The sequence below is a fragment of the Rhinoraja longicauda genome, chromosome 1 (genome assembly GCF_053455715.1).
Source record: "Rhinoraja longicauda isolate Sanriku21f chromosome 1, sRhiLon1.1, whole genome shotgun sequence".
NCBI lineage: Eukaryota > Metazoa > Chordata > Chondrichthyes > Rajiformes > Arhynchobatidae > Rhinoraja > Rhinoraja longicauda.
Window position 1 is genome coordinate 7,891,098 of NC_135953.1, and position 24,707 is coordinate 7,915,804.

General features: G+C 49.2%; 1 protein-coding gene across 1 annotated transcript in view; it reads right to left on the reverse strand.

The window, feature by feature from the left end:
• The window catches only part of adisspb (adipose secreted signaling protein b), a 93,059-nt gene extending 78,600 nt beyond the window's left edge, over nt 1–14,459 (reverse strand). Inside the window, exon 1 of the mRNA XM_078408758.1 lies at nt 14,169–14,459. Coding sequence (XP_078264884.1) covers nt 14,169–14,196 — 28 coding nt within the window. The 5' untranslated portion in view covers nt 14,197–14,459. The remainder of the gene's footprint in view (nt 1–14,168) is intronic.
• Nucleotides 14,460–24,707: the final 10,248 nt, after the last annotated feature.

Below are 24,707 nucleotides of genomic sequence, written 5' to 3' on the forward strand. Positions count from 1 at the left end.
CAAGGTTGATCGTTCTGTTCTTGCCTTCACTGTTCAAGTCCGATCTCCACCCTTGCTCCTGTTCTGACATGCCCAAAAGTGGGAGAGTCTAGGACCAGAGGGCACAGCCTCAGAATAAAAAGACGTTTCTTTAGAATAGCGATGAAGAGGAATTTCTTCAGTGGTGAATCTGTGGAATTCATTGCCAGAGGGCAGGGGAGGCCAAGTCATTGGATATATTTTTAACGTGGAGATTGATAGGTTCTTGATTACTATGGGTATCAAAGGTTATGGGAAGAAGGCAGGAGAATGGGATTGAGGGGGAAAACTAGATCAGCCATGATCGAATGGTGGAGCAGACTCGAAGGGCTGAATGGCCTAATTCTGTTCCTATGTCTTGTGATCTCTACACCACAGCCAGGAGTTTAGTTTAGAGATACAGCGTGGAACGAGGCCCTTCAGCCCATCAAGTCTGGGCTGACTAACAATCAATAGACAATAGGTGCAGGAGGAGGCCATTTGGCCCTTCGAGCCACCACCGCCATTCAATGTTCCTGCCTTGTCCCAATACCCCCTGACTCCGCTATCCTTAAGAGCTCTATCTAGCTCTCTCTTGAATGCATTCAGAGAATTGGCCTCCACTGCCTTCTGAGGCAGAGAATTCCACAGATTCACAACTCTCTGACTGAAAAAGTTTTTCCTCATCTCAGTTCTAAATGGCCTACCCCTTATTCTTAAACTGTGGCCCCTTGTTCTGGACTCCCCCAACATTGGGAACATGTTTCCTGCCACTAACGTGTCCAACCCCTTAATAATCTTATACGTTTCGATAAGATCCCCTCTCATCCTTCTAAATTCCAGTGTATACAATCACTGATCACCAGTTCTATCCTACACACAGCAGGGACAATGTACGGAAGCCAATTAACCTACTAATCTGCACGTCTTTGAAGTGTAGGAGGAAGTCAGAGCACCGTGAGAAAACCCACGCGGTCACGGGGAGAACGTACATACTCCATATAGACAGCACCCGTGGTCAGGATCGAACCCGGGTCACTGGCCCTGTGAGGCAGCAACTCTACCGCTGCGCCACCGTGCCGCCCGTAAGCACACTGATGTATACGGTTAACCAGGCAAACTCATGGCTATACAATGTAGAGTGGCTTGGATAGAGTGGATGTGAAGAGGATGTATCCACTAGTGGGAGAGTATAGGACTAGAGGTAGTGTAATTTCGCTTGGGCAGCTTACAGCCCAGCGGTATGAACATTGACTTCTCCAACTTTAGATAGTTCCTCTGTCCCTCTCTTCCCCTCCCCCTTCCCAGACCTCCCTCTATCTTCCTGTCTCCACCTATATCCTTCCTTTGTCCCGCCCCCCTGACATCAGCCTGAAGAAGGGTCTCGACCCGAAACGTCATCCATTCCTTCTCTCCTGAGATGCTGCCTGACCTGCTGAGTTACTCCAGCATTTTGTGAATATAGGACTAGAGGTCATAACCTCAGAATTAAAGGACGTTCTTTTAGAGGAAGGAGATGAGGAGGAATTTCTTCAGTCAGAGGGTGGTGAATCTGTGGAATTCTTTGCCACAGACGGCTGTGGAGGCCAAGTCAGTGGATATTTTTTTGCGGCAGAGATAGATAGATTCTTGATCAGTATGGGTGTCAGGGGTTATTGGGAGAAGGCAAGAGAATAGGGTTAGGAGGGAGAGAGAGATCAGCCATGATTGAATGGCAGAGTAGGCTTAATGGACCAAATGGCCTAAATTCTGCTCGTATCACTTAAGACCTTATAGACAATAGGTGCAGGAGGAGGCCATTCAGCCCTTCGAGCCAGCACCGCCATTCAATGCGATCATGGCTGATCACTCTCAATCAGTACCCCGTTCCTGCCTTCTCCCCATACCCCCTCACTCCGCTATCCTTAAGACCTCTATCCAGCTCTCTCTTGAAAGCATCCAACGAACTGGCCTCCACTGCCTTCTGAGGCAGAGAATTCCACACCTTCACCACTTTCTGACTGAAAAAGTTCTTCCTCATCTCTGTTCTAAATGGCCTACCCCTTATTCTTAAACTGTGGCCCCTTGTTCTGGACTCCCCCAACATTGGGAACATGTTTCCTGCCTCTAATGTGTCCAATCCCCTAATTATCTTATATGTTTCAATAAGATCCCCCCTCATCCTTCTAAATTCCAGTGTATACAAGCCTAATTGCTCCAGCCTTTCAACATACGACAGTCCCGCCATTCCGGGAATTAACTTAGTGAACCTACGCTGCACGCCCTCAATAACAAGAATATCCTTCCTCAAATTTGGAGACCAAAACTGCACACAGTACTCCAGGTGCGGTCTCACCAGGGCCCGGTACAACTGTAGAAGGACCTCTTTGCTCCTATACTCCTATGAATAGCTGCCTCAATAATGAGAACACTTGGGCATGGTCTGAACGGGGTGCACAGTCTTAGGGAGTAAGTACTCCCCACGGAAAGAGAAAATATACCTCTTAAAGAGTAAATACACCCAACACTAAAAGTGGATGAAAATAGTAGCACTTTATCAGGATGCATCACAGCTTGGTTTGGCAATAGCTCCACCCAAGACCGCAAGAAATTGCAACAAATTGTGGACGCAGCCCAGACCATCACACAAACCAACCTCCCTTCCATTGACTCCATCTACACCTCACGCTGCCTCAGCAAGGCCAGCAGCATAATCAAGGACCAGTCGCACCCTGGCCACTCCCACTTCTCCCCTCTCCCATCGGGCAAAAGGTATAGAAGTGTGAAAACGCACACCTCCAGATTCAGGGACAGTTTCTCCCCAGCTGTTATCAGGCAACTGAACCATCTTACCACAACCAGAGAGCAGTGCTGAACTACTATCTACCTCTTTGGTGACTCTGGGACTATCCTTGATTGGACTTCGCTGGCTTTACCTTGCACCAAACGTGATTCCCTTATCATGTGTCTGTAAACTGTGAATGGTTCGATTGTAATCACGTATCGTCTTTCCACTGACTGTACAGCCCGCAACAAAAGCTTTTCACTGTACCTCAGTACACATGACAATAAACTAAACTAAACTAAACTTGGGAGTGCTGGTACAAGATCCCCATAAAACTTAATCCTCAAGTCGAATCGGCAGTAAAGAAGACAAACACAATGCTAGGAACGCAAAACAAAAACAGGGATGTAATGCTGTGGCTCTATAAGGCACTGGTCAGGCCGCATTTGCAGTGTTGTGTGCAATTTTGGGCCCCAAATCTGAGGAAGGATGTGCTGGCTCTGGAATGGGTTCCAGAGGAGATTTACGGGAATGATCCCAGGAATGAGTGGGTTAACCTATGATGAGCGTTTGTCAGCACTGGGCCTGCACTCGCTGGAGTTTAGAAGGTTGAGGGGGGGCGGGGTCATTGAAAGGACTAGATGTCATAGCCTCAGAATTAAAGGACGTTGCTTTAGGAAGGAGATGAGAAGGAATTTCTTTAGTCAGAGGGTGGTGAATCTGTGGAATTCTTTGCCACAGAAGGCTGTAGAGGCCAAGTCAGTGGATATTTTTAAGGCGGAGATAGACAGAGTCATGATTAGTACGGGTGTCAGAGGTTATGAGGAGCAGGCAGGAGAATAGGGTTAGGAGGGATAGATAGATCAGCCATGATTGAATGGTGGAGTAGACTTGATGGGCCGAATGGCCTAATTCTGCTCCTATCACTTATGACCTTAGGGGTAAACAGGAGCTGGTAGAAATACCCAGCAGGTCAGGCTGCATCCGTGTAATGAGTAGCAGAGTTAACATTGCAAGTCAATGACTTTCTGTAGAGATCGTTGTTGAGCTAAAACACGGATTACGTTTTTTTTTGTTCTGATCTATGTTCCCAACAGCTTGTTGTTATTTCAGGCATCGAGCACGTGCAAGATCCGAAACAGGAAATGTGCTTAAAAAAATGTAACCGCAGAAATATTAAACCCAGGGCAGGCACAGCCCAGAGTAGATGGGTGGGGGAGGAGGCCAAGAGACGGGAGAGAGGTAGCAAGGGGAGAGAGATGTGTATAGAACAAAGAACAGTACAGCACAGGAGCAGGCCCTTCGGCCCACAATGTCTGTGCCGATCGTAATGGCAAGTTAAACTGATCTAAACACACGGTGGCGCAGCGGTAGAGTTGCTGCCTCGCGGCGCCAGAGACCCGGGTTCGATCCCGACTACGGGTGCTGTCTGTACGGAGTTTGTACGTTCTCCCCGTGACCTGCGTGGGTTTTCTCCGAGATCTTCGGTTTCCTCCCACACTCCAAAGACGTACAGGTTTGTAGGCTAATTGGCTTGGTAAATGTAAAAATTGTCCCTAGTGGGCGTAGGATGGTGTTAATGTGCGGGGATCGCTGTTCGGCGCGGACCCGGTGGGCCGAAGGGCCTGTTTCCGCACTGTATCTCTAAACTAAACTAAACTAAACTAAACCGAGGCTATGATGTTCGTCATGGGTTTTCTCTGAGATCTTCGGTTTCCTCCCACACTCCAAAGACGTGCTGCGCTGCAGGTTAATTGCCTTGGTATAGATGTAAAATTGTCCCTTGTGTGTGTAGTTTGCGGGGATCGCTGGTCGGTGCGGACTCACCGGGCTGAAGGGCCCAGTTTCCACGCTGTATCTCCAAACTATGCTAAAACTAAACGTTATTCTCGTTATCCTGTCTCTGTACACTGTGGACGGCTCAATTGTAAATCATGTACAGTTTTTTTATGTACTCCTATCAAGTCTCCCCTCAATCTCCCCTCTAATGGAGGTGGCGGATGACAGTATTGGTTTATTTATGGCAGGTGTATTAAAATACAGTGATAAAATTGATGGGAGATTTAATAGAAGTGTATAAAATTATGGGACGCAGAGATAGCATCGACAGTGCGAACTTTTTTTGATTAGTACGGGCGTCAGGGGTCATGGGGAGAAGGCAGGAGAATGGGATTGAGAGGGAGAGCTAGATCAGCCATGATTGAATGGCGGAGTAGACCTGCTAGGCCGCATGGCCTAATTCTGCTCCTGGAACTTATTAACTCCCCGGGAGCTATTTCCCAGAGTCCAGCTATAAGCTGGGGGGGGTGGGGGAGCATTGTTTGGAGGCATTGGAGGGTAGATGGACCTGTGTGGTCAAGTCTTTTTTTACACAGAGGGTGGTGGGGGCCTGGAACGTGCTGCCAGGAGTGGTGATGGAGGCAGTGGCGTTTAAGAGGCTTTTAGATAGGCACGTGAAAGTGCAGGGAATAGAGGGATACGGATCAGGTGCAGGCTGATGTGATCAATTTAGTTATAGTTTAGTTTAGTTTATTGTCCTTTTTGTTGCGTGCTAACCAGTCAGCAGAAAGACAATCCATGATTACAATCGAGCCGTCCACAGTGGACAGATACAGGATAAAAGGAACAATGTTTAGTGCAACGTAAAGTCCAGAAAACTCCGATTAAAGATTGTCAAAGGGTCTCCGATTGGGGGGAGGGTGGGGGGATGGGAGGTACAGGAAGGAACTACAGATAGACTCTCCAGCACGGCTTGGGTGGGGGTGGGGCGGAGAGAGGGGGGGGGGGGTGCAAGGGTTACTTGACGTTAGAGAAATCCAGTCAGCAGAAAGACTATACATGATTACAATCGAGCCGTCCACAGTGTACAGATATAGGATAAAGGGAATAACAGTGGGGCAGCGATACGGTAGAGGTTTATTATTGGAACGTGCACTGAAACACAAGTATCAAATCCATGGCAAGCAGATGGGCAGATCATAAAATACTCCATTAACGCGACATAACTCCACTGCTCAGATGGGTCTGCTGCTCGTAATCTCATTAGAGACCCTGCCAAAGGTCCACGCACAATCCTCAACAGGAAGAGGCACCTCCGGATCTGAGAAAGGGGCCCCTTCAAGCAGCAATACTGACGAGTGAAGCCAACAACATCATTTTGTGGACACATAGAAACACAGAAAATAGGTGCAGGAGGAGGCCACTCGGCCCTTCGAGCCAGCACCGCCATTCATTGTGATCATGGCTGATCATCCACAATCAGTAACCCGTGCCTGCCTTCTCCCCATACCCCTTGATTCTACTACCCCTAGAGCTCTATCTAACTCTCTTTTAAATTCATCCAGTGAATTGGCCTCCGCTGCCTTCTGTGGCAGAGAATACCACAAATTCACAACTCTCTGAGTGAAAGTTATTTTCTCATCTCATTTTTAAATGGCCTCCCTTTTATTCTTAGACGGTGGCCCCTGGTTCTGGACTCCCCTAACTTTGGGAACATTTTTCCTGTATCTAGCTTTTATACGTTTCTATGGCCCCCTCTCATCCTTCTAAATTCCAGTGAATACAAGCCCAGTCTTTCTAATCTTTCCTCATACAACTGCAGAAGGACCTCAAGTAGTATAAGAAAATAACTGCAGATGCTGGTACAAATCGATTTATTCACAAAATGCTGGAGTAACTCAGCAGGTCAGGCCTCGGAAGGACCTCGTTGCTCCTATACTCAAATCTTCTCGTTACAAAGGCCAACATGCCATTAGTTTTCTTCACTGCCTGCTGTACCTGCATGTTTACTTTCAGTGACTGGTATACAAGGACACCCAGGTCTCGTTGCACTTATCTTTTTCCTAATCTGACACCATTGAGATAATAATCTGCCTCCTTGTTTTGCCGCCAAAGTGGATAACCTCACATTTATCTATAATTCTACTGCATCTGCCCACTCACTCAACCTGCCCAAGTCACCCTGCAACCTCCTAACATCCTCTTTGCACTTCACACTGCCACCCAGCTTTGTGTCATCTGCAAAGTGTTACTTTTAAATCCACCATCCAAAACATTAATATTTGAATAGTTGCGGTCCCAGCACAAAACCTTGCGGCACTCCACTCCACTCGACACTGCCTGCCATTCTGATAGGGACCCGTTTATTTCTACTCTTTGCTTCCTGTCTGCTAACCAATTCTCTACCCATGTCAATACCCCACCCCCAATACCGTGTGCTCTAATTTTTCCCACTAATCTCCCGTGTTAGACCTTATCAAAGGCTTTCTGAAAGTCCAGGTACACTACATCCACTGGCTCTGCTTCATCCATTTTACTTGTCACATCCTCAAAAAATTCCAGAAGGTGCTGGAGTAACCCAGCATGACCCGGCAGCATCTCTGGTCATCATGGACAGGTGACGTTTCACAGAGCGCTGGAGTAACCCAGCGGGTCAGGCAGCATTGCTCTTGAACATGGATAGGTGACGTTTCAGGTCGGGACTGAAGAAGTGACTGACGAAGGGGCCCGACTTGAAACGTCACCTGTCCATGTTCTCTTGCCCAGAGACAATAGACAATAGGTGCAGGAGGAGGCCATTCGGCCCTTCGAGCCAGCACCGCCATTCAATGTGATCATGGCTGATCATTCTCAATCAGTACCCCGTTCCTGCCTTCTCCCCATACCCCCCTGACTCCGCTATCCTTAAGAGCTCTATCAGAGTAGGGGAGTCAAGAAACCAGAGGGTTCAGGGTGATTTTATAGGAATCTGAGGGGTACCTTTTGCACACAGAGACTGGTGGGTGTATGGAACGAGCTGCCGGAGGACGTAGTTGAGGCAGGGATTATTGCAAGGTTTAAGAGGCAATTAGATGGGTGCATGGATGGGAGGGATTTAGAGGGATATGGGTCAAAGGGGGGGGGGGGGGGGCAGGTGGGACTAGGGTAGTGTAGCTGGAGGTTCCCATTTAGAACGAGGAAAAGTATAGCGCAGGAACAGGCCCTTCGGCCCACAAAGTCTGTGCCAAACGTGATGCCAAGACCAACTTTTATCTCCTTGCACACAGGAGGAGAATTAGACCATTTGGCCCATCAAGTCAACACCATTCGATCATGGCTGCCTCCAAACCCCATTCTCCTGCCTTCTCTCCATAACCTCTGACACCCGTACCGATCAAGAACCTGTCTATCTCCGCTTTAGAAATTAACCCATTGACTTGGCCTCCACAGCAATGAATTCCACAGAGTCGCCACCCTCTGGCGAAGGGAATTCCTCCTCATCTCCTTTCTAAAGGTGCGTCCTTTTATTTTGAGACCGTGACCTCTAGTCCAATGCACCGAGCAATAGTGTACAGTACAGGAACAAACCCTTCGGCCCACAATCTCTGTGTTAAACGATGCCAAGAGCAACTTTAATCTGTCCGCACATAATCCATGTCACTCCATTCCCTGCACGTCCGTGTGCCTATCCGAAAGGCTCTTAAACGCCACTATCGTATCTGCCTTCACCACCACCACCACCACCCCTGGCAGCGCGTTCCAGGCACCCACCACCCTCAGTGTAAAAACACCTGCCCCACACATCCATAACATTTGTACCTTCTCACCTTCAAGCTATGCCCTCTGGTATTCAATATTGCCACCCTGGGAAAAAGGTGCTGACTGTCTACCCTTATCCGTGCCTCTCCGCTCCAGTACACATGTCCCACGACACAGGTAACACGGGGCGGGTGTCAGGGGTTTTTCAGTTTAGAGATGCAGCGCGGAAACAGGCCCTTCGGCCCACCGGGTCCGTGCCGACCAGCGATCCCCGCACACTAACACTATCCTACACCCACTAGGGACAATTTTTTTTAAACATTTGCCCAGCCAATTAACCTACAAACCTGTACGTCTTTGGAGTGTGGGGGGAAAACCCGAAGATCTCGGAGAAAACCCACGCAGGTCACGGGGAGAACGTACAAACTCCGTACAGACAGTGCCCGTAGTCGGGATCGAACCCGCTGCATTCGCTCTAAGGCAGCAACTCTACCGCTGCGCCACCGTGACCACCCGTGGATACAGGGAGAAGGCAGGAGAATGGGGTTAGGATGAAGAGATGGATCAGCCACGATTGAATGGCGGAGTAGGCTTGATGGGCCGAATGGCCTAATTCTGCTCCCGCTCAGTTATGACCTCGTGACGGCACGGTGGCACAACAGGTGGTGTTGCTGCCTCACAGTTCCAGGGACCCAGTTCGATACTGCCCTCTGGTACCGTTGAGGTTTGCTTGTTCTCTCTCTCTCTCTCTCTCTGACTGCTTGGCAGCTCCAGTTTTCACGTTCATAAGTGACAGGAGCAGAATTCGGCCGTTCGGTCCAATAAGTCTAGTTCGCCATTCAATCATGGCTGATCTATCTCTCCCTCCTAACCCCATTCTCCTGCCTTCTCCCCACAACCTCTAACACCCGTACAAATCAAGAATCTATCCATCTCTGCCTTAAAAATGTCCACTGACAATAGACAATAGGTGCAGGAGGAGGCCATTCGGCCCTTCGAGCCAGCACCGCCATTCAATGTGATCATGGCTGATCATTCTCAATCAGTACCTCGTTCCTGCCTTCTCCCCATACCCCCTGCCCTTAAGAGCTCTATCTAGCTCTCTCTTGAATGCATTCAGAGAATTGGCCTCCACTGCCTTCTGAGGCAGAGAATTCCACAGATTCACAACTCTCTGACTGAAAAAGTTTTTCCTCATCTCAGTTCTAAATGGCCTACCCCTTATTCTTAAACAGTGGCCCGTTGTTCTGGACTCCCCCAACATTAGGAACATGTTTCCTGCCTCTAACGTGTCCAACCCCTTAATAATCTTATACGTTTCGATAAGATCTCCTCTCATCCTTCTAAATTCCAGTGTATACAAGCCTAGTCGCTCCAGTCTTTCAACATATGATAGTCCCGCCATTCCGGGAATTAACCTAGTAAACCTACGCTGCACACCCTCAATAGCAAGAATATCCTTCCTGACTTGGAGGGAAAAAAACTGCAGATGCTGCTTTAAACAGAAAGTAGACACAAAATGCTGGAGTATCTCAGTGGGTCAGGCAGCATCTCAGGAGAAAGATGTGTAGGAAAAAAAACTGCAGATGCTGGTTTAAATCAAAGGTGGACCCAAAATGCTGGAGTATCTCAGCGGGTCAGGCAGCATCTCGGGAGATTGCAAGATGTGTAGGAAAAAAAACTGCAGATGCTGGTTTAAATCGAAGGTAGACACAAATGTAAACCCATGTAAACCTCGTCATCAGTCTGAAGAAGGGTCTCAACCCGAAACGTCACCCATTCCTTTTCTCCATGCACCGGGCGGCACAGTGGTAGAGTTGCTGCCTTACAGCGAACGCAGCGCCGGAGACTCAGGTTCGATCCCGACCACGGGCGCCGTCTGTACGGAGTTTGTACGTTCTCCCCGTGACCTGCGTGGGTTTTCTCCGAGATCTTCGGTTACTTCCCACACTCCAAAGACGTACAGGTATGTAGGTTAGTTGACTGGGTAAATGTAAAAATTGTCCCTAGTGTGTGTAGGATAGCGTTAATGTGCGGGGATCGCTGGGCGGCGCGGACTCGGTGGGCCGAAGTGCCTGTTTCCACGCTGTATCTCTAAATCTAAAATAATCTTGAGATGCTGCTTGACCCGCTGAGATACTCCAGCATTTTGTGTCCACTGTCTGTGGCAAAGAATTCCACAGATTCACCACCCTCTGACTAAAGGAATTCCTCCTCGTTTCCTACCATCAGTCCCGTTTACAAAGCTGTTGTTCCGCTGCAAGTACAAATCTAATTGTCACCTACATCAATGATTTGGATGAGAACATACAGGGCAAAGATTAACAAATTTGCTGATGATACTAAAGTTTGTTTTTTTGCAGATAGTGAAGATGGTTATGAAAGATTGCAACGGGATCTGGATCGATTGGCCAGGTGGCGGAGGAATGGTTGATGGAATTTAATACAGAGAAGTGTGAGGTGTTGCATTTTGGAATGTCAAACAAGGCCAGGACCTACACAGTGAATGGTAGGCCTCTGGGTAATGTTGTAGAGCAGAGGGATCTAGGAGTACAGGTGCATGGTTCCTTGAATGTCGAGTTGCAGGTCTTCATCAGTCAGAGTATTGAGTACAGAAGTTGGGAGGTCATGTTGCTATTGTCCAAGACGTTGGTGAGACCGCATTTGAAATATTGTGTTCAGTTCTGGGCACCATGTTATAGGGGTTCAGAAAAGATTTACGAGGATGTTGCCAGGACTAGAGGGTGTGAGCTGTAGGGAGAGGTTGAGTAGGCTGGGTCTTTATTCCATGGAGCGCAGGAGGATGAGGGGAGATTTTATAGAGGTGTACAAAATCATGAGAGAAATAGATCGGGTAGATGCACAGAGTCTTTTACCCAGAGTAGGGGAATCGAGGACCAGAGGACATAGTTTCAAGGTGAAGGGGAAAAGATTCAATAGGAATCCGAGGGGTAACTTTTTCACACAAAGGGTGGTGGGTGTATAGAACAAGCTGCCAGAGGAGGTAGTTGAGGCTGGGACTATCCAATCATTTAAGAGACAGTTAGCTAGGTACATGGATAGGACAGGTTTGGAGGGTTGTATCTTTCAAAACCCATCTGTAAAAATAAAATGCCTCGACCAGAGGAAATTAAGCCTCCAGTTCAGTAAAGCGATCACAAGCCTACAAGCTGATTAAATCTATCTAATAGGAATAGATATTTTACTGAAAATGTAATCTACTCCAACTGTCTCTGGCTCTGCCAGCACTGTAAGGCAGCAACTCTACCGCTGCACCACCGTGGCCAACCACATGGCCTTTCTTGATAATCGTATCATCTACCAGCCATCGCCCATACTTTGCATACAGACACCAAGTGCTGGAGTAACTCAGCGGGACAGGCAGCATCTCTGGAGAGAAGGAATGGGTGACTTTTCGGGGTCGAGACCCTTCTTCAGACTTGTGTCTATCTTCTGTTTTAGATTTAGATTTTTCAGATTTAGAGATACAGCGCGGAAACAGGCCCTTCGGCCCACCGAGTCCGCGCCGCCCAGCGATCCCCGCACACTAACACTATCCTACACACACTAGGGACAATTTTTACATATTACCAGTCAATTAACCTACATACCCGTACGTCTTTGGAGTGTGGGAGGAAACCAAAGATTTCGGAGAAAACCCACGCAGGCCACGGGGAGAATGTACAAACTCCGTACAGATGGCGCCCGTAGTCAGGATCGAACCTGAGTCTCCGGCGCTGCATTCGCTGTAAGGCAGCAACTCTACCGCTGCGCCACCGTGCCATTTAAACCAGCACCTACAGTTCCTTCATACACATTTTGTCTGCTCCACTGCGAAAATCTACTCAAGGCATGTCTACCTGGAAGAAGTTCTCCTAACCCATTCCTTCTCTCTAGAGATGCTGCCTGTCCCGCTGAGTTACTCCAGCATTTTGTGTCTATCTTCGGTTTAAACCAGCAACTGCAGTTCCTTCATATCTATACTTTGTACGTTTACAATCTGTTATTGTCCACAAAAGTGGCAGGAGAATGGAGTTGAGAGGGAAAGATCGATCAGCCAGGATGGCAAGGCAGAGTAGACGTATAAAATCATGAGTGGAATAAATCGGGTAGATGCACAGTCTCTTGCCCAGAGTAGGGGAATGGATAATCGAATAGTGGAAGGTTTGGATAGAATGGATGTTTCCACTTGTGGAAGTCTTGGACCAGAGGTCATAGCCTCAGAATTAAAGGACGTTCCTTTAGGAAGTTGAGGCTTTTCCTTAATCAGAGGGTGAATCTGTGGAATTCATTGCCACAAAAGGCTGTGGAGGCCAAGGCAATTAATATTTTATAGACAATAGACAATAGGTGCAGGAGGAGGCCATTCGGCCCTTTGAGCCAGCACCGCCATTCAATGTGATCATGGTGATTTTTAAGGCAGAGATAGATAGATTCTTGATTAGTACGGGTGTCAGGGTTATGGGGAGAAGGCAGGAGAATGAGGTTGAGAGGGGAAGATAGATCAGCCATGATTTAATGGCAGAGTAGACTTGATGGGCTGAAAGGCCTAATTCTGCTCCTATCACAGGGTGGTTGAATCGAGGACCAGAGGACATAGGTTTAAGGTGAATGGGGGAAGATCTAATAGACAATAGGTGCAGGAGTAGGCCATTCGGCCCTTCGAGCCAGCACCACCATTCACCATGATCATGGCTGATCATGCACAATCAGTACCCCATTCCTGCCTTCTCCCCATATCCCTTGAAACCTGAGGGGTAACATTTTCACACAAAGGGTGGTGGGTGTATGGAACGAGCTGCCGGAGGAGGTAGTTGAGGCTGGGACTATCACAACATTTAAGAAACAGTTAGACAGGTACATGGATATGACAGGTTTAGAGGGATATGGGCCAAATGCAGGCAGGTGGGACGCTAAACGATCACATTGTTCTCCCGGGAACCTAACCGAGCAGAACAAGATGGTTGGATACCTCCCTGTGACTCCGCTCCCAAATACACACACATCACTGCTGGCACAATATGTCAGTACGCCTCTTTCAGAAATCTTATTTCGTTTCACAACATTTATTGTGGACAATGTGGAATAATGATTTTAAATGAGTTAGCAGGGTTTAAGGGACAGGATTGGAACATCCCCAATCACACACACACACACACACAGTCTCACACACACACAGTCTCACACACACACAGTCTCACACACAGTCTCACACACACAGTCTCACACACACATACACAGTCACACACACACAGTCTCACACACACATACAGAGTCACACACACACACAGTCACACATACATACACACACACACACACACAGTCTCACACACACATAGTCACACACACACACACACACATAGAGTCACACACACAGAGTCACACACACACACACACACAGTCACACACACACACAGTCACACACACACACACACACACACACACACAGTCACACACACACACACAGTCACACACACACACACACACACACACACAGTCACACACACACACACAGAGTCACACACACAGAGTTACACAGTCATACAGTCACACACACACACAGAGTCACACACACACACACAGAGTCACACAGTCACACACACACAGTCTCACACACACAGAAGCTCACATACAGGCAAACATACAGAGGCACACACATATCTTCACAGAGAGAGAGAGGGAGGCAGAGAGAGAGAGAGAGAGAGGCGGAGAGAGAGAGAGAGAGGCAGAGAGGGAGAGGCACAGAGAGGGAGAGAGCACAGAGAAAGTGCATACACACACTGACACAGAAAGACAGAGACACAGACAGACAGAGACAGAGGAGGCAGACAGACAGAGAGAGAGAGAGAGAGGCAGACAGAGTCAGGGAGCCGAGCTCTTGATCACTCACCCTTGCAAGGGGAAGCCTTCTGCTCCATGCTGGGCTGATCTGTCTGTGTCGGGGCAAACTTGTGCTGGGGGTCAGCGTGTGGCCATGGGGACAGCCAACGAGGAACTGTCTGCACAGTGTAAGTGGATCACACACACTCAGATAACCGGGCGGGGATCAATCACACAGAGCAGCACACAGCCAGGCGGTGCATAGACCACCAACCTGCCCAGCGCAGCGCTCAACACAACACAACACAACCCACACTACTGCTGCTGCTGCTGCTCCTCCTCACAGCGAGTCAGAGACACAGAGGGGGGACAGAGAGGGAAATGGGAGGAGGGAGGGACAGGGGGAGGGACAGGGGGAGAGAGAAGGGAGAGAGGGAGGGAAGAGGAGATGGGAGGGAAGTGGAGATGGGAGGGAAGCAGAGGGGAAGACAGAGAGGGAGAGAGGGAGGGAAAGGGGAGGGAGGGAGGGAAAGGGGAGGGAGGGACAGAGGGAAAGGGGGAGGAAAGTGGAGAGAAGGAGGGAGGGGGAGAGGGGGAGAGGGGGAGGAGAGAGGGGAAGGAGAGAGGGAGGGGAGGGAGGGAAGGAGAGAGGGGGAGGGAGAGAGGGGGAGGGGGAGAGGAGGGGGGGAGGGAGGGAAGGAGAGAGGGGGAGGGAGAGAGGGGGAGAGAGAGAGGGGAAGGAGAGAGGGGGGAGAGGAAGGGGAGAGGGGGAGGGAGAGAGGGGAGGGGAGGGAGGGAAGGAGAGAGGGGGAGGGAGGAGGGGGGAGGGGAGGGAGGGAAGGAGAGAGGGGGAGGGAGAGAGGGGGAGGGAGAGAGGGGGAGGGAGAGAGGGGGAGGGGGAGGGGGAGAGGAGGGGGAGGGGGAGAGGAGGGGGGAGAGGAGGGAGGGGGGGGAGAGGAGGGAGGGGAGGGGGAGGAGAGAGGGGGAGGAGGGAGAGAGGAGAGGGGGAGTGAGGGGGTGAGGGGGGAGGGGGAGGGAGGGAAGGAGAGAGGGAGAGGGAAGAAGTGGGGGAGGGAAAGAGAGAAGGGGGAGAGGGGGAATGTAGGAGGAAGGAAAGGGAGGGGGAGGAGGGGAGGGGTAGGGAGAGGGGGAAGAGATAGAGGAGGAGGGAGGGAGGAAGAGAGGGGGAGGGAAGGAGAGAGGGAGGGGATGGGACAGTCAAGTATAATAGGTAACGCATTAAATACAACAACAACAACATTAGCAGTGAAAAAAAGCTAATGGCATGTTGGCCTTTATGACAAGAGGAGTTGAGTACAGGAGCAAAGAGGTCCTTCTGCAGTTGTACCGGGCCCTGGTGAGACCACATCTGGAGTATTGTGTGCAATTTTGGTCTCCTAGTTTGAGGAAGGACATCCTTGCTATTGAGGCAGCCCAGCGTAGGTTCATGGGGTTAATCCCCGGGATGGCGGGACTGTCATTTGAGGAAAGATTGGAAAGACTGGGCTTGTATTCACTGGAGTTCAGAAGGATGAGAGGAGATCTTATAGAGACATATAAAATTATAAAAGGACTGGACAAGCTAGATGCAGGAAAAATGTTCCAAATGTTGGGGCAGTCCAGATCCAGGGGGCCACAGTCTAAGAATAAAGGGGAGGCCATTTAAAACTGAGGTGAGAAAAAACTTTTTCACCCAGAGAGTTGTGAAATTGTTTACATCTCTGCCACAGAAGGTAGTGGAGGCCAATTCACTGAATGAATTTAAAAGAGTGCTCTAGGGGCCAGTGCAATCAAGGGATATGGGGAGCAGGCACGGGTTACTGATTGTGGATGATCAGCCATGATCACAATGAATGGCGGTGCTGGCTCGAAGGGCCAAATGGCCTCCTCCTGCACCTATTTTCTATGTTTCTATGTAACCGTTTTCTCGGTGTGGAAATGTCAAAGACGAGATGGCATAGATTTAAGGTGAGAGGGAGAACGGTCTCGACCCGAAACGTCACCCATTCCTTCTCTCCAGAGATGCTGTCTGTCCCGCTGAGTTACTCCAGCGTTGTGTGTCAATCAAAGTATGAACGAGATGTACAGGGCAAGTAGTGTTGTTGTACACAGAGGTTGGTTGGTGCCAGGAACACGCTGCTAGGGTTAGCGATGGAAGCACATACGATGGAGGTATTTAAGAGGCTTTTAAATAGTTTAGTTTTGTTTCAATAGACAATAGACAATAGGTGCAGGAGTAGGCCATTCAGCCCTTCGAGCCAGCACCGCCATTCAATGCGATCATGGCTGATCACTCTCAATCAGTACCCCGTTCCTGCCTTCTCCCCATACCCCCTCACTCCGCTATCCTTAAGAGCTCTATCCAGCTCTCTCTTGAAAGCATCCAACGAACTGGCCTCCACTGCCTTCTGAGGCAGAGAATTCCACACCTTCACCACTCTCTGCCTGAAAAAGTTCTTCCTCATCTCCGTTCTAAATGGCCTACCCCTTATTCTTAAACTGTGGCCCCTTGTTCTGGACTCCCCCAACATTGGGAACATGTTTCCTGCCTCTAATGTGTCCAATCCCCTAATTATCTTATATGTTTCAATTAGATCCCCCCTCATCCTTCTAAATTCCAGTGTATACAGTGTTTCGAGATGTAGAGCGGAAACAAGCCATTTTGGCGCACCCAGTCCGCACCGACCAGTGATCCCCGCACACTCACACTATCCTACACGCATGAGGGACAATTTTTACATACTTTAAACCAAGCCAATTAACCTACAAACCTGTAAGTCTTTAGAGCGTGGGAGGAAACCGAAGTTCTCTGAGAAAACCCACGCAGGTCACGGGGAGAACGTACAAACTCCGTACGGACGGTGCCCGTAGTCAGGATCGAACCTGAGTCTCCGGCGCTGCATTCGCTGTAAGGCAGCAACTCTACCACTGCTCCACCAATAGGCACGTGGATAGGCAGGGAATTGAGGAATATGGATTTTGTGCGAGATTCGGTCAACTTGACATCATGTCCAGCACAGACAATGTGGGCCGAAGGGCCAGTTCCTGTGCTATATTGCTCTATGTTGTAAATATATACACGCTAAATATCAGCTATACCAGCTAACAGTCATAGAATCATACAGCGTGGGAACAGGCCCTTTGACCCAACTCGCCCACACTGACCAACATGCCCCATCTACATCAGTCCCACCTGCGTTTGGCCCGTATCCCTCAAAACCTGTCCTATCCATTTATCCATTTTGCAGTTTCAGTAGTACCTGAATCAACTACCTCCTCCGGCAGCTCGTTCCGTACACCAACTTCAGGTTGAGACCCTTCTTCAGACTGATGTCAGGGGAGGGGGCGGGACAGAGATAGGATGTAGTCGGAGACAGGAAGACTAGTGGGAGAACTGGGAAGAGGGAGGGGATAGAGAGGAGAAGCAGTAGAAGTCAACCTGAAGTGGGAGAAGTCAATGTTCATACCATTGCGGTGTAAACTGACCTGGACGGCCGCCATTGGTGGAGCCGGAGCACGTGGCCGCTGGCTGGGTGAGGTCACGTGGGGAGCGGGGCGGTGACGTCACCTTGTCCCTTATTTGGGAGTGAGATAGTTGGCAACCCCTAGCTCCAGGCCCCCACCACTCTCCATGTACAGAACTTGTCCCTCACACCTCCCTTAAACTTTACCCCTCTCACGTTAAAGCTAAGCCCTCGAGTCTTTGACAATTCCACATTTCCCTGGGAAGAAAGCTTCTGGCTGTCTATTGTCACAAAATGCTGGTGTAACTCAGCGGGTCAGGCAGCATCTCAGGAGAGAAGGAATGGGTGACGTTTCGGGTCGAGACCCTTCTCCAGAACTGCTGCCTGCCCCGCTGAGTTACTCCAGCATTTTGTGTCTCTTACAGGTTAATTGGCTTGGTACGAACGTAAATTGTCCCTCGTGTGCGTAGGGTAGTGTTAATGTGCGGAGATCGCTGGTCGGCGTGGACTCTGTGGGCCGAAGGGCTAGTTTCCGTGCTGTATCTCTAAACTAAACTATATTGCATTCCCAGTAAGAGATGCAGAAGTGGACTGGTCAGATGTCTGGATCTCTGATCCTATTGTGGTAGCTGAGAGATTAAAGTCAGTTAATAAAATCAACCTGTATCAGTGGCTAACAGACTACCATTAAAAGGAAAAACATTCTTCTGATGCAATCTAATCCGTTTGTAACCTCCCCACTGGCATAATTGATCATTAACTACTATCGAGAGGATCTCATGGGTACTTAAGGAAGGACATTATGGAGCCGCAAAACTCAGGACCAGGCCATTCGGCCCACAATGTCTATGCCGAACATGATCCCAAGAACAATCCTTACCTGCCTGCACATAATCCACATCCATGTCCTGATCGAAAAGTAGAGTTGCCAACTTTCTCATTAGCAAATAAGGGACAAAAGGTGACGTCACCGCCCCGCGCCCCACGTGACCTCACCCAGTCAGCGGCCACGTGCTCCTGCTCTACCAATGGCGGCCGCCCGGGCCAGGAGGGGGGTTGATATGCAACCTCCGTTAGGCGGCGCCAGGGCCTTTGGGCCTACACTGTCCGGGCCTACCGTGTCCCCCGGGTCTACACTGTCCGGGCCTACAGCACCCCCCCGGGCCTAATACGGGGCAAGGGCGGGACCAATTCAGCCCAATATACGGGATGTCCCGGCTAATATGGGACTATTGGCAAACCTATCTATAAGTCTATTAATTGCCAAGATCGTATCTGCCTCCACCACCATCCCTGGCACCGTGTTCCAGGCCCCCACCACACTCTGAGTAAAGACATGCCTACCCTATATATGCTTGGATTAGTTTTAGTTTAGTTTAGAGATACAGCGCGGAAACAGGCCCGTCGGCCTACCCAATCCGTACCGACCAACGATCCCAGCACACTATCAGTATTCCACACACTCGGAACGATTTACATTTATACCAAGCCAATTAACCTACAAACCTGTACTTCTTTGGAGTGTAGGAGGAAACCGGAGCACCCGGAGAAAAACCACGCAGGTCACGGGGGGATGTACAAACTCCGTACAGACAGCACCCGTAGTCAGGATCAAACACGGGTCTCTGGCGCTGTAAGGCAGCAACTCTGCCACTGCGCCACCGTGCCTTCTTGGCTGAACGCAATGCCAAGACCAATTCTTATCTGTCTGCATCCATATTCTATGATATATATGATCCTTATATGATCCATATTCCTCCATATCCATGTACCTATCTACTAGGGTTGCCAACTGTCCCGTATTAGCAGGGACATCCCGTATATTGGGCTAACTTGGTTTGTCCCGTACGGGACCGTATTAGGCCCGGGGGGACGCTGTAGGCCCGGACACTGTATGCCCGGGGGCCGTAGTAGGCCCGGACAGTGTAGGCTAACGAAGTGTGTTCGGGGAACGGGGCCGAGTGTGTTCGCCTAATGGAGGTTGCGTGGCAACCCGCCTCCCGGCCCGGGCGGCCGCCATTGGTGGAGCGGGAGCACGTGGCCGCTGGCTGGGGGAGGTCACATGGGGCGCCTTTGATGTCACCTTTTGTCCCTTATTTGGGACTGAGACAGTTGGCAACCCTACTATCTACAAATCTCTTTAACACCACTATCACATCCACCTCCATCACCACCCCTGGCACTGTCTTCCAGGCACCCACCAATCTCTGTGAAAAGACTTGCCTTGTACATCTCCTCTAAATGTCCCCCCACTCACTCCACAAAGCTATTCTCTTAAGCATTTGAAATTTTCATCCTTGCAAAAAGGTACTGTCTGCCCTATCTATGCTCAGTTTAGTTTTAGTTAAGTTTAGACATACAGCGTGGAAACAGGCCCTCTAACTTTCAAGTTGTGCCCTTTAGTCTTTGACATAATTATAAGCTCATCGGCGATAGGAGTAGAATTAGGCCATTTGGCCCATCACGTCTACTCCGCCATTCAATCATGGCTGATCTATCTCTCCCTCCTAACCCAATTCTCTTGTCTTCTCCCCATAACCTCTGACACCAGTAATGATCAAAAATCTATCTATCTCTGCTTAAATATAACCACTGACTTGGCCTCCACAGCCTTCAGTGGCAAAGAATTCCACAGATTCACCACCCTCTGACTAAAGTAATTTCTCCTTTCTCCTCATCTGTCGGCATTGGGCCTGTACTCGCTGGAGTTTAGAAGAATGCGGGGGGACCTCATTGAAACTTACAGAACAGGGAAAGGCTCGGATAGAGTGGATGTGGAGAGGATGTTTCCACTGGTGAGAGACTCTACCAGAGGTCAACAGCTCAGAATTAAAGGATGTTCCTTTAGGAAGATAAGGAGGATTTTTTTTAGTCAGAGGGTGGTGAATCTGTGGAATTCAATGCCACAGAGGGCTGTGGAGGCCAAGTTAATAGATATTTTTAAGGCAGAGACATTCTTGATTAGAATCTCCCTGGTCAACTTGTCCCTTCCCACCCAAACAACCCCCTCCCAGGTACTTTCGCCTGCAACCGCAGGAGATGCAATAGATGTCCCTATACCTCTCCCCTTGACAGTCTTTTCAGGTGAGGGAGAGGTTCACTTGCACCTCCTCTACCCTCTTGTCCTGTATCCACTGTTCCAGGTGTGGACTCCTATATATCGGTGAGACCAAGAGCAGGCTCGGCGATCGTTTCGCTGAGCACCTCCGCTCAGTCCGCTAAACCTACCTGATCTCCCGGTTGCTCAGCACTTCAACTCCCCCTCCCATTCCCACACTGACCTTTCTTTCCTGGGCCTCCTACATTGTCAGTGGGGCCCAGTGTAAATCGGAGGAACAGCACCTAATTTTTCGCTTTGGTAGCTTACACCCCAGCGATATGAACATTGACTTCTCTAACTTCAAGTAGCCCTTGCTTTCCCTCTCTCTCCATCTCCTCCCCCTTCCCAGTTCTCCTACTAGTATTCCTGTCTCTGACTACATTCTATCTCTGTCCCGCCCCCTCCCCTGACATCAGTCTGAAGAAGGATCTCAACCCGAAACGTCACCCATTCCTTCTCTCCAGAGATGCTGCCTTTCCCGCTGAGTTACTCCGGCGTTTTGCGTCCATATTCTTGATTAGTACGGGTGTCAGGGGTCATGGGGAGAAGGCAGGTGAATGGGGTTAGGAGGGAGAGATAGATCAGCCAAGATTGAATGGCGGAGTAGACTTGGTCGGCCGAATGGCCTAATTCTGCTCCTATAGCTTATGAACACTACTCAACACAAACGACAACAATGGACTTCTGTGGTCTGTCTTTGGTTGCACTAAAGACTATTATCTTGAGCCCTGGTATTGTGGTTATGAATGTATTGAATTTCTAGTTTTCCTATTTGTAGTGTACGCTGGCCTTTCATGCTGCTGCAAGAATGGATATATGGTTTCGTTGCCGGTACACATGACAATTGAACACTCCCGACTCTTGAAATATAGTTAATTAAGGGTGGGGAAAGATAAAAGGTCAGTTGCTGATACAAGTTTGCAGACGACACAACGGTGATCGGGCTGATCACCAACGGGGATGAAACAAACTATAGAGCGGAGGTGCAGAACCTGGCGGACTGGTGCTCGGATAACAACCTGTCCCTAAATACCACCAAGACCAAGGAGCTGATCATCAACTTCCGCAGGTCACATAACGGGGAATATGCCCCGATCTCTATCAACGGGGACAGTGTGGAGAGAGTGTCCAGCTTCAAGTTTCTGGGCACTCACATTTCGGAGGACCTAACATGGTCCAATAACACTGCTGCGCTGGTACCTCAGCTGCACGGAGGCAGAAAGGAAAGCTCTACAGCGGGTAGTCCGTAGAGCTCAGAGGGCCATCGGAACACAGCTACCAGACTTGGAGGGCATCTACAACACACGATGCCTCAGAAAAGCCACAAAGACTCTTCACACCCCTGCAACAGTCTGTTCGAACTCCTTCCATCGGGCAGACGATACAAGGCCTTCTACGCCCGCACCTCCAGACTCAGGAACAGCTTCATCCCCAGGGCCATAGCTGCTATGAACCGGTCCTGCTGAGCCGGATGGCCACAACGCATAGATCAACTTGCACTTTACCCTGTCTAAAACTGTTACAATTGTTTCGTTTCGTTGGGTTGCTGTTGTCTAAATTACTTAAATTATTGCATCGTATGGGAGGCGCATTCCCAATCTCGTTGTACCCCTGGGTACAATGACAATAAAGATATATTGTATTGTATAAAGTGAAGTTGTTCTTTGATCTCATAGCGAGCGATGATAACCATCAACGCCCATGAATCGTAACATTACCAACACAGCAGCTTCTGTGCAAGTGGTTACATTTTGGATTTAGAGACACTGCCCAGAAACCGACCCTTCAGCCCAACGAGTCCACGCCCACCACGTGGATCGCTCCGTACACCAGCACTATCCAACACACACCAGGGACAATTTACAATTTCACCGAAGCCAATTAACTTACAAACCTGTACGTCTTTGGAGTGCGAGAGGAAACCGGAGCAGCCGGAGAAAACCCACGCGGGTCACGGGGAGAACGTGCAAACTCCGTACAGACAGCGCCCGTAGTCGGGGTCGAACCCCCGCCTCTGATGCTGTGAGGCAGCAACTCTACCGCTGCGCCACCGTGCCGCCCTTTCGTGTGAACCTAACATGTTAAATTGGACATACAAGCACATGGTCCCTCAGGTTCCACAAAAAAAGTTAAGCCTTCAAGGGAAATTTAAACAAAATCCTGCAGTTTGCATATTTTTTTAATGTTTTTTTTAAAATTTCCATCCAAATGAAACGAAGTACAGTCAGTGTGAGAAGCAACATTTATCCAAGAAATTCTGAACATTAACTGGCAGCAAATGGGCGTCACGGTGGCGCAGCGGTAGAGTTGCTGCCTTACAGCGAATACAGCGCCGGAGACTCAGGTTCCATCCCGACTACGGGCGCTGTCTGTACGGAGTTTGTACGTTCTCCCCGTGACCTGCGTGGGCTTTCTCCGAGATCTTCGGTTTCCTCCCACACTCCAAAGACGTGCAGGTTTGTAGGTTAATTGGCTCGGTAAATGTAAAAACTGTCCCTCGTGGGTTTCGGATAGTGTTAATGTGCGGGAATCTCTGGTCGTCACGGACCCGGTGGGCCGAAAGGGTCTGTTTCTGCGTTGTTTCTCAAAACTAAACTAAACTAAACATATATATAGGTCTGAAAATAATTAAGCAGCAGAAACTCTAAGGAGAGGTTGGGTAGGATGGGGCCTCATTCCTTGGAATATAGGCTTAGGGGTGATACTAAGATCATAAGAGATAAGAGTAGAATTAGGCCATTCGGCCCATCAAGTTTACTCCGCATTGAATCATGGCTGATCTATCTCTCCCTCCTAACCCCATTCTCCTGCCTTCTCCCCATAACCTCTGACACTTCTGGTGTATTCAAGAGAGAGTTAGATTTAACTCTTAGGGCTAACGGAATCCTGAACATTAACTTGCACCATATGGGTGGTGCAGTGGTAGAGTTGCTGCCTTACAGCGAATACAGCGCCAGAGGCCCGGGTTCGATCCCGACTACGGGTGCTGTCAGTACGGAGTTTGTACGTTCTCCCCGTGACCTGCGTGGGTTTTCTCCGAGATCTTCGGTTTCCTCCCACATTCCAAAGACGTGCAGGTTTGTAGGTTAATTGGCTTGGTAAATGTAAAAACTGTCCCTAACGGAGTATGGGGAGAAGGCAGGAATGGGGTACTAATTTTGGATGATCAGCCACGGTCACATTGAATGGCGGTGCTGGCTCGAAGGGCCGAATGGCCTACTCCTGCACGTATTTTCTACGTTTCTATCTTTCTATGTTTCTATGACACCGGTACTAATCAAGAAAACTAATCAAGAAAACTGAAGAAGGGTCTCGACCCGAAACGTCACCCATTCCTTCTCTCCCGAGATGCTGCCTGACCTGCTGAGTTACTCCAGCATTTTGTGAATAAATCGATTTGTACCAGCATCTGCAGTTATTTTCTTATAAGAAAACTATAGAGGTGTATAAAATCATGAGGGGAATAGATAGGGTGAACGCATAATCTTTTTTCCTAGGATAGGGGAGATAACAAATAAAATCAATAAATCAGTAACAATAATATTAATGCAACGAAAACAAAGCCCTTCCCGAAATATAAAACAGTCCTTAGAAGTTCATAGGCGAGGTAGGTGTTGTCATAGTGTGGAAACAGGCCCTTGGGCTCAACTTGCCCACACATGCCAACATGTCCCAGCTACACTAGTCTCACCTGGCCATGCTTGGTACATATCCCTCTAAACCTGTCCTATCCATGTACCTGTCGAAATGTATTTTAGGCGTTGTGATAGAACCTGCCTTAACTACTGCCTCCGGCAGCTCGTTCCATACACCCACCACCCTCTGTGTAAAGAAGTTGCTCCTCAGGTTTCTATGAAATCTTTCTCCCCCTCACCTTAAACCAATGTTCTCTGGTTCTCAATTCCGAGAGTAGTGTACTGTTCAAGAGGTTGTTTCTGACGAAGTTGTTCTTGAACCTGGTGGTCACAGCTTTCACCTTCTTCCTGATGGCAGCAGTGGTCTCAGGAGGGTCCCGATCTGAAACGTTGACCTCGTTTCTCCATCT